This window comes from Anolis sagrei, chromosome 5, assembly GCF_037176765.1.
Source record: "Anolis sagrei isolate rAnoSag1 chromosome 5, rAnoSag1.mat, whole genome shotgun sequence".
Classification (NCBI taxonomy): Eukaryota; Metazoa; Chordata; class Lepidosauria; order Squamata; family Dactyloidae; genus Anolis; species Anolis sagrei.
The window spans coordinates 196,522,362-196,533,380 of NC_090025.1; the positions used below are offsets into that span (position 1 = coordinate 196,522,362).

The 11,019-nt window shown below is 43.9% G+C and overlaps 1 protein-coding gene across 3 annotated transcripts in view; it reads left to right on the forward strand.

Annotated features, from left to right (window-relative positions):
* Positions 1 to 6,421, forward strand: part of LOC132775583 (protocadherin-15-like) — a 100,111-nt gene extending 93,690 nt beyond the window's left edge. For all 3 annotated transcript variants that reach the window (XM_067469393.1, XM_067469395.1, XM_067469394.1), the window contains one exon: positions 1,297 to 6,421. In XM_067469393.1, the coding sequence (XP_067325494.1) occupies positions 1,297 to 2,295 (999 nt within the window). In that variant the 3' untranslated portion in view covers positions 2,296 to 6,421. The remainder of the gene's footprint in view (positions 1 to 1,296) is intronic.
* Positions 6,422 to 11,019: the final 4,598 nt, after the last annotated feature.

The window sequence follows — 11,019 nt, forward strand, 5'->3', positions numbered from 1 at the left end:
CCAGAGAAGGAAGGAATTTTCTGGCCTCAGCTCAAGCCAGAGAAGCCAATTTTAAAGCCAGAGGAGCCGGTTTTAAAGCCAGAGAAGCCAGTTTTAAACCAGAGAAGGAAGGAATTTCCTGGCCTCGGCTCAAGCCAGAGAAGCCAGTTTTAAACCAGAGAAAGAAGGAATTTCCTGGCTTCAGCTCAAGCCAGAGAAGCCAGTTTTAAACCAGAGAAGGAAGGAATTTCCTGGCTTCAGCTCAAGCCAGAGAAGCCAGTTTTAAACCAGAGAAGGAAGGAATTTCCTCTGCTTGCTTTTCCCTGCTTCTGGTCCCTGGCCTCGGCTCAAGCCAGAGAAGCCAGTTTTAACCAGAGAAGGAAGGAATTTCCTCCAATTGCTTTTCTCCGCTTCTGGAGTAAAACAACTACTTTCAAAGTAAAGACCACCCAATGAAACAGGAAATAACACTTTCAAATCATTAATGAAAGGATTCGGAAGTCTCGGAAGTTTCGAAAAGTTTTGAAATTTATTTTCTGTGAAAATCAGAATTGACTTTAGAATTGAACTACATCCGAAATGAGTTTTGAACCATTTTTTTTATCAACCAAGCCTAATATATATGTACCACAAATTCAGATAAGAAAAAAGCTCAAATGATGTTCTCATCTGTTTTATTACACCAGTTCCCTTCTGTTCTCTCTTGACTCTTTCCCTATCTTTTTTGGACCATTTTCGAAGAAAACACCAGCAGCTAATTTGAAGCCTTCTATGATGCATGTCCTTCTCTGAGCTTGGCAATATGCCCTTTTGGCTTGGTTGGGGAACATGCAGCTCCAAGGAAGAAGAGGAGGAAGAACATTGGTGGGCATTAAGAGTGGGAAATGTGAGTTGAACATGTGGTAGATAGTGATCTGTCTCCTCTTGGCCTCCATTAGATTAAATGTGAAGAGGAAGCAAATTGAAGGAAGCTGGTGAGGAGTAGGAGGAAACAAAGCTTAGAAAAATCCTCTCTCTGGAATACAGCTTCTGGAATCTTCCATAAAGCATGGCCACTGGGATTTGTAGACCCCCATGTGACCTTTTCCCAAGCTTTGATGGAGGAATAGGTGTACCTTGTAGCCACTTGCGGAGGAGACGGATCAGTATCTAACTTCTGATTCCCACTAATTGGAGAATGACCCAGGAAGGGTTTGTAGACACCTAAGACTTGGACTGACAATTGTAGTCATAAAAGACCACCCTGTCTAACAGGACACATGGCGTTTAAATCAGTCCCCTCTCTCATTGTTGCCCTCTGTGTTTCACCCCTTACAGGTCAACGCTGGGAAGGCACTTCCCAACCCAGGGAACATTTATTTCCAGAACGAGGGCTACAGCGACCTGGGTGATGAATTGCCCAAGACCTACGAAGGACAGACCGTGAACTACAAGCAGGCTTCCACAAGGAGTGAGAGAGATGTGGCAACCAGGGACACTGTGGTGGCCAACTCAGTGGGCAAGTTCAACAACCAGGGAGGCCAGGCCAAAACGAACCCAGCCCCCAAGGAGCAGGAGGAGGGGATCAAGGCAGCTCTCCTTAATGGCAAGACCCTCGAGCAGCTGGGTAGTATTCCTCCGTGTCCAGAAGAAACAGTCTTGTCAAAGGACTCCCAAGTGGGAGAGGTCCTGGTGGAAGCCCAACCACTGGTGGAGGCCTTGGTGGAGGTCCAGGTGGTTGGGGAAGAAGACAAGGAGGTCCTTCCTCCTGAGACCTCAGAGGGCAATGAGGAAGAGCAAGTAGAAAGCATCTCTGGGGAATTGGAGGAAGCATCTCTCCAACCTCAGCTACTGAAGGAGGAGGAAGATGCTTGGTTTTCACAGGAAGGCAAGATGGAAGCCAATGGAGACACAAGCCCAATGGGGTCTGTTGCTGAAGGTTCCCCCACTGATAGTAACTGCCTGGACAGTGAAGGGGGCAAGGAGCACACAAATGTCACAGAAGAGGTCAACGGGAGTGTGACCGCTTCACCTGTCACCTCCGACATCGACACCACAGTAGACCCGGAAATCAATGACACAGCCAATGTCACCGATACAGTAAACCTGGAAGTCAATGACTCACTGCCCCGAAAGGACCCTGTGACCCCGCTGCCGACCCTGAAAGAGCTCCCCAAGCAGCTCTCGGAGGAAGAGGACGAGGACGAGGAGGATGGGGAGCTGACCCCGAAAGCCATGTCGCCAACATATCAAGACCCGCTGGCATCACTGCCCGTCAGTGATGTCAGGATGCCAGTGACTCTTTTGCAACTTCTGGAAGACTCCATAGAGTGCTAGTCTGCCCTGGCTCCCCTTTGCTATGGGGCAGGGCCAGAGAGACTGAGGATGGACTGAAACTCCTCAACACAGAGATGTTGGGACCTTGTATGGTCTTGATGGGTGTCGCCTGGATTCCAAGACTTGGGTTGAGGCTGCGAGGACTCCATTTCTGACAAAAATGCACACTTTTGAAACATTCACTGGTTTGCCAGGGTTGAAAATAGGTTGTTTTTCCCCTCGTTGCCTGTTTGATACCCTTTTATAGAACTGCAAACTAAGCACAGGATAGAACCAATACCTTGCAGCTGGCGGGTAAGCCAAGGGCAGCCATTTTGGACTACAGGGTTAGTGAAATTTTCACTCCATGTCTCCTTTTCCAGTGGGCCACAATGTCACATTCAAGGTGCACATACACTACAGAATGAATACACCTTGAACAGCCATGGTTCAGTGTTATGGAATCCTGGGATTTGTAGATTTATTTGGCAGAAAAGGCTAAAGAACTTATAAAATTACAATCCTAGGTGTCCATAGTATTGAGCCAAGGCAGTTCAAGCGGTGTCAAATAGGGCTGGGCGGTTTCGTTCGTTAATTTCGTAATTCGTTATTAATTCGTTATTTTTTTTTGGTAACGAAGCGATATTGAACCATTCAGGAGCGACTAAAAATCAAAACGAATTTTTCAATTCGTTTCGTAATTGTTTCGTAATCGTTTCGAAATCGTTTCGAAATCGTTTCGTTATTATTTCCGCATGTCTGGTGCAAGTTTTATAGTTGTTGTTTGTTTAATCAGTGAAAAAAAATTATAATTATCACACCAACAGTCAACAACAGAGGGAGAGGGAAGCTTCAGAAGTTCCCCCTGTCCCATTTGGAGGTTTTTTTAGCGTATTGCGCGGTAGTGTCCGCCATTAACGAATCGATTCGTAATTGTTTCGTAATTTCCGAAATTTTGTAAATTTCGAACTTTTTTAAAGAAAAATTTCGGAATTCTTTTAAAAATCGAAACGCAAAAACCCCCTAAAAACGAATCGAGTTTAGAAACAAACTTTTCCGTGGTTGCCCAGCCCTAGTGTCAAACTGCATTCATTCCCGAGTATAGATGCACCCTAAGGCCCACCAGAAAGGTTGGTGTTTTGCTTTTTGGTTGCCACGTTGGCTCCTTTTCAGCTGTTTCATTAGCATTTTGGGGTGGGACCTGGGGCTTCCTGAGGTAGCGAAACTATACGGACACATTTGCCACATTGGGGGTGAAAAACCCAATGGGGAATAGGTACCTTTTCAATATTCCTTTGGAGGGCAGTAAGTGTTCAGGGACTGCATAATTGTGGTTCGGGGCCACACTTTTCTCACTCTAGTATATAGCTTATTTAGAACTTTTTTACTCCTAAATTCTGAGCATTTTCCCAGCTTATTTTACCCCAACATTTCAACAGTGGCATGCAAAGTGGCGACCCTTTTTTAATATTAGGAAATACAGAACAATTCTCTTATCTACAGACTTCCCAGATGTCTTTACGGGCCTTTGTAGGTTCTCCAGTGCAATTCTATGGTATGCCTGTGTCATGAATGACTTTTCAATAACTTTAAAGCATAGGTTTAAATCACAGAAGATATGATAGCCATGTTTAAATACATGAGAGTAAGTCATAGGGAGGAGGGAGCAAGCTTGTTTTCTGCTTCCCTGGAGACTAGGACGCAATGGAACAATGGCTTCAAACTACAAGAGAGGAGATTCCATCTGAACATTAGGAAGAACTTCCTGACTGTGAGAGCCGTTCAGCAGTGGAACTCTCTGTCCCGGAGTGTGGTGGAGGCTCCTTCTTTGGAAGCTTTTAAACAGAGGCTGGATGGCCATCTGTCAGGGGTGCTTTGAATGCAACATTCCTGCTTCTTGGCAGAAAGGGGTTGGACTGGATGGCCCAGGAGGTCTCTTCGAACTTTATGATTCTATGATTCTAGGATTCTTTTTATTGCAATTTCCAGTGTGAAGAGGATATATCAGATTACAAAAAAAAAAAAAAAAAAAAAACAACAACAACAAAACATTTAGACAAAGAATGGCATTGGACATATAGACATGTAGATTCTATGCAACTACATTGGATGTACAACAATTTACAGTTACATTGGACTAACAAACAAACAAAGGGAATACATTTTTACTCAACATTCACACCACATGTACACGCATTCATCCTCAGGCATTCAAATATTCCCATATCCTTTTCTCCCTCCTTGGAGAAGGACCTCTTAGGCCAGATCCTGATTTCCTGCAGCCTGCCAATGCAGAGTTCCATAACTTCCATAACACCAAAACTTCAAAACGCCGAAATGCCAAAACTTCTTTCCCTAAGCACAATGCCAAGGACCAGATCTGTGTTTTCCATACAGCAGAACCTGACTCCCTGAACAAGATCCAAGACTTCAAAAGCTCACTTCTTCCTCTTCCCTTGAGAAAGAAGCCCCAAAGTGACCAGACTGCTCCCGTGCAAATCTGCCACTCTCCATAGGTACACCATCTCTCTCCTTCCCATGGAGCAGAGCATAGCAGGTGGAGCAGACTCCTCAGGTCTGCCACACTTTGAGCATTATTAGACTGAGTCTTTTATAGGAATATTCTTCTGATGTCATCCCAAAGTTGTAAATTAATGATAGACGTCTTCCATCCTGGATCCATCTCAGTTTCCTGGCCAGATGTTGATCTTCTTGGTTGGTGTTCACAACCACTAGGCTTGTGTTGACTTTCTTCTTAACACTGTAAGCATTTCTGTTATCACTGTTCCAGTTCTTATCAGAGTTTACTCTTCAGTTCTTATTAACAAGTTTTAATCACAGTCCAGAAAGCAGGAAGTTAGTTAGTTATTGCAGGCCTTAATATTTTACTGGTGTTTCCAAAATTATTAACTCCATCCATACATCTTCCATTCATTCTCACACATCACTATTAAATCCACATTTATAAAATCTGCACATTAAATTTTAGTGACACCTGTAGCCCAGATAAACGGAGAGAAAGGGCACAACATGATCCGTGGTTTTAGGTTCCTCCCACCATGTTCTACTGTTGGACTGTCAGGAAGTTCTTCCTAATGTTTGGGTGGAAATCCATAATTTGAATGCATTGGTTCATAGTGCAGTCTCTGGAGCAACAGAAAGCATGCTTGCTCCATCACCTATATTACAGCCTTTGAGACACATCAAACTCTCGTATTCATGGTCGATATGTTCCTGAACTTAGTTCGGATACAAGAAGCCATGGATCAAAATGAGCTCTATTGAAATAAAGGGTCTCTCATCCAAAAGTATCATAAAGTTGCACTGGAGGACCTAGAAAATGTTTAGAGAGGATAGCATTCATTGGATGTGGGCAAAAAAAAAAAAAAAGAAAGAAACCATGGGTACAGGTCCCATGGACAATGTATTAAAAGATAACTGTGGTATCTCCTCTCCAAGACAACACATGTTGAAGACAGCTGCGTATGATAGATGCCTTATTTGTTTGTGTGATGCTACAGAAGGAATCAATATGAGGGGTGGAATCTAGGCCCCTTCCTCCTCACAAAGCCCCAATCCATCCTTATTTTCCCAGCTTCTATAATATTGTGTGAAGCAAATTGGGAGAAGTTTCTAAAATGCAGATCAGAAGATACCCACTTGTTCTAGGGCACTCCGCCCCATAACTCAAGAAGAACTGTAGAGGTTCCTCACCCACTATGAGATCTACTGTTTATCCTCTTTACTTGCCCATTTCCTCAGACCTTAGGTTACTTCTCCAAACCTACTAATATTAAGTTGTTTACCATTCGCCTTTGAGAAGGAGATTGCATTCAAGGTGGTTGAGAAGATGGAGAACTGGGTTGAGTCTGTTTTCCATTTGTCCCACCAGCATCTTCCTGGTTTTACCCTTAAGTAACCTGTTTGAGAAAATTGCAAAAGGGAGAGGGGGGATTTGCAATGCAAACTTGGACAAAGAACCATCTTTGTGCTCATCGTTCCCGTATCTTGAGTTAGCAACCTTTTTGTTCCTTGCTCCCAAAGTCACCTCTGAATGAGAAGAAGCAAACATAAGTCCTTGGATATCATCTCCACCATCTCCTTGTCTATTTATATTTTCCAATTAAAAGTGTTTTAAAATAAAAAAGTGTCCCATGATTTTGTACCATGATGCCTGGAGGGGGGAGGCAGGGGAGAAATTTTGGTCACTGCAGAGCAAGAGGTGGCTACCAGAAAACTAAGCCTTGGCCATCTTGGGTGAAGACCAACCAGAGTCATTCTGATGGCCACCAAATGATGAGTGAAAACTAGCCTTGGCCATCTTGGAGAAAGAACAGCCCTAGCTATGATAAGGGCCACCAAATGATGAGTGAAAACTGAGCATCAGCTGTCTTGGGGTTAGAAGAATCGGAGTTATAATGATAGCTGCCAAATGAGTCTTGGCCACCTTGTAGTAAAGCCAACCTTGGTTATAATTTTTGTGTGTGTGTCAGGAGCAACTTGAGAAACTGCAAGGCACTTCTGGTGTGAGAGAATTGGCTGTCTGCAAGGATGTTGCACACGGTGTCATGAATGACTTTTCAATAACTTTGAAATAACTTCTTCCTCTTCCCTTGAGAAAGAAGCCCCAGACTGCTCCTGTGCAGATCTGCCACTATCTTTAGGTACACTATCTCTCTCCTTCCCATGGAGCGGAGCATGGCGTGTGGAACAGACTCCTCAGGTCGGCCACACTTTAAGCATTTTTGGACTGAGTCTTTTATAGGAATATTCTGTTGATGTTGTCCCAAAGTTGTAAATTAATGATGGACGTCTTCCATCCTGGCTCCATCTCAGTTTCCTGGCCAGATGTTGATCTTCTGCCAAAACTAACAAAATGAAGTTCAACAGTGACAAATGCAAGATACTCCACTTTGGCAGAAAAAATGAAATGCAAAGATACAGAATGGGAGACGATGAGGCCTGGCTCGAGAGCAGTACGTGTGAAAAAGATCTTGGAGTCCTCATGGACAACAAGTTAAACATGAGCCAACAATGTGATGTGGCGGCAAAAAAGCCAATGGGATTTTGGCCTGCATAAAGAGGAGCCTAGTGTCTAGATCTAAGGAAGTAATGCTACCCCTCTATTCTGCTTTGGTTAGACCACATCTGGAATATTGTGTCCAATTCTGGGCACCACAATTCAAGAGAGATATTGACAAGCTGGAATGTGTCCAGAGGAGGGCGACTAAAATGATCAAGGGTCTGGAGAACAAGCCCTATGAGGAGCGGCTTAGGGAACTGGGCATGTTTAGCCTGAAGAAGAGAAGGCTGAGAGGAGATATGATAGCCATGTATAAATATGTGAGAAGAAGCCACAGGGAGGAGGGAGCAAGCTTGTTTTCTGCTTCCTTGGAGACTAGGACGCGGAACAATGGCTTCAAACTACAAGAGAGGAGATTCCATCTGAACATGAGGAAGAACTTCCTGACTGTGAGAGCCGTTCAGCAGTGGAACTCTCTGTCCCGGAGGGAGTGTGGTGGAGGCTCCTTCTTTGGAAGCTTTTAAGCAGAGGCTGGATGGCCATTTGTCAGGGGTGATTTGAATGTAATATTCCTGCTTCTTAGCAGGGGGTTGGACTGGATGACCCATGAGGTCTCTTCCAACTCTTTGATTCTATGATTCTATGATTCTTGATTGGTGTTGATCTTATGTTGACTTCCTTCTTAACATAAGGAATGTTGCAAACATTTCCTTAACTTGAAAGAACCATTGTCACAGTTCTTATCAATTCTCATTAGCAGGTTTTGATCACAGTTCCAGCAAGCAAGTAGTTAGTCATTGCTAGCCTTAATATTATACTGGTGTTTCCAAAATTATTAACTCCAACACACATCCTTCCATTCTTTCACTCATTCCCACACATCATATTAAATTCATATTTGTCAAATCTGCACATTGAATTTCTTGTGACAAGGGGACGCCTGGATGTTTTGCTGCTTTACCATCCTTGTGGGAGGCTGCTCTCATTTCCCCATATTGGGAGCTGGAGCTGACAGAGTGAGCTCATCTGCGCTCTCCCCATATTTGAACCCCCGACTTGTCGGTCTTCAGTTCTTTCAGCACAAGGGTTTAACCCATTGGTTATAATGAGTGCCACCAAATCGACAAGTGAAAACTGAACCTTGGCCATCTTGGATGAATCACAGAATCATAGAGTTGGAAGAGACCTTGTGGGCCATCCTGTCCAACCCCATTCTGCCAAGAAGCAGGAATATTGCATTCAAAGCACCCCTGACAGATGGCCATCCAGCCTCTATTTAAAAGCCTCCAAAAAAGGAGCCTCCACCACACCCCGGGACAGAGAGTTCCACTGCTGAACAGCTCTCATGAAGACCAACCAGAGTCATTCTGATGGCCACCAAATGATGAGTGAAAACTAGCCTTGGCCATCTTGGAGAAATAACATCCCTAGCTATAATAAAGGCCACCAAATGATGAGTGAAAACTGAGTATCAGCTGTCCAGGGGTTAGAACAATTGGATTTATAATGATAGCTGCCAAATGAGTCTGGCCACCTTGTAGTAAAGCCAACCTTGGTTATAATTTTGTGTGTGTGTGTGTCAGGAGCAACTTGAGAAACTGCAAGTCACTTGTGGTTTGAGAGAATTGGCCATCTGCCAATTCTCTCATCTGGATGTTCCCTGGTCAAGGATGTTGCCCAGGGGACATCCAGATGTTTTGATGTTTTACCATCCTTGTGGGAGGCTTCTCTCAGGTCCCTGCATTGGGAGCTAGAGCTGACAGAGTGAGCTCATCCACCCTCTCCCTGTATTCGAACCTTGACCTGTCGGTTTTCAGTCCTGCCAGCACAAGGGTTTAACCCATTGGTTATAATGAGTGCCACCAAATGGACAAGTGAAAACTGAACCTTGGCAACTTTGAAGATCAATCCTAATTGCAATGATGACCACCAAAGGGACTTGTGAAAACGGAACTTTGACTACTTCGCCGTAAGACCAATTCTAGTTGTAATGATAGCTAGTGAAAGCTGAGGCTTGGTCACCTCAATGCTAAGTTATTGGGCCGTCACGCCTGGGGGCTATAACTCTTAGTGAAAGAGGCATGGACATGACATCTTTCCCCAGGGGATTGCTTCTTGCCCTCCTTTAGGGAAACTGGAACTCCCAAGGACCAAAACACTGTAGATAACTCAAAATAGGTTTTATTGTTCACAAAGAGTTATCCCTTTAAGGCAATAAGCTGGAAGTTTGAAAGGGGTAAAGGAAAATATGTGTTACAGTCCCTGGTTGTCTTGGGTCCAAGGAGTTTTGCAGCTGAGAAGCTTTTTCAGGTCCCTCTTTCTCAATGGCTGTGAATGCCGGAACAATCCAGAACCCCAGTCCAAATGGCCTATGTTTGAAGACACAAAGTCTTCCTCTGGTGCCAAAGAACTGGTTTGAAGGCACTTGAGGCTTCTCAATGTCGTCCAGGTTGATCTGAACATGAAGCATAAGTCTCAAGGGCAAAAACCTCAGAATTGGTGCTGAGAGGTAACTTAATCAGGGCTTTTAGAGCCAAGTCTCTCTCACACATCCATCTGATGGAAAGTTTGATGGTGGAATGAAAAAGGAAACACTGCCCTGCTCCAGGAAGAGGTGGGGTCAAACAAGTGAGCAGGAGGAGCAATTCAACTGGTGCAAACAACATTGATTGACAGCTATAAATAACCAATCAATCCAACTATACATTTACAGGGTAAAAACACAAAATCAGGCATGATACAATTCAAATCTTGCAACTTACAATTCTACATATAGGTGGCACCACTCATGCCATTACAGTTATAATGATGACCACCAAAAGGACTACTGAAGCTGATCCACTGTCACCTCAGAATAAGGCCAACCCTAACTATCATGATGGCCAACAAGGGACTACTGAAAACTGAGCACTGGCTACCTCCCCTTGAAGCCTTTGTGCTTTATCATATTTTTAGATCATAAGGAAATTTCTTACTGTTCCAGAGTCCCTCCATCAGCTTAAAATAGACTTCTAATGAGCTTCAATGGCTGGAAAGATGTGGCAGCCAGAACATTTTGAAACTTCCTCCACGTATGTGATCAATGAACTTTGTCTGGATGGGAGGAAACTAAAGAGGTATGGGAGGAAACTGATGGTATCACAGCAATGTTATGGATGAAAAAGCATAGCACGAATGAAAGAATACAAAATTATGAATTGGCTAAAATTCAATATGGAATTCTAGGATTGGTAGTTTGGGGAGGAACTAGCACTCTTTGACAGAGAAGGCTAAACACTGTAAAATTGCAATGTTCAGGATTTCATTGCATGGAGAAATGGTGTCAAACTGCATTGATTCTATACTATAATGTGGGCTAGGCAAAACTACGGTGAGGTGGATCTGTAATTGGTTAAATGGACGAACCCAGAGGGTGCTCACCAATGCTTCCTCTTCATCTTGGAAAGAAGTGACAAGTGGAGTGCCGTAGGGTTCCCTCCTGGGCCCGGTCCTGTTCAACATCTTTATTAATGACTTAGATGAAGGGCTAGAAGGCAGGATCATCAAGTTTGCAGATGGGACCAAATTGGGAGGGAGAGCCAATACTCCAGAGGATAGGAGCAGGATTCAAAACGATCTTGACAGTTTAGAGAGATGGGCCAAAACTAACAAAATGAAGTTCAACAGTGACAAATGTAAGATACTCCACTTTGGCAGAAAAAACGAAATGCAAAGATACAGAA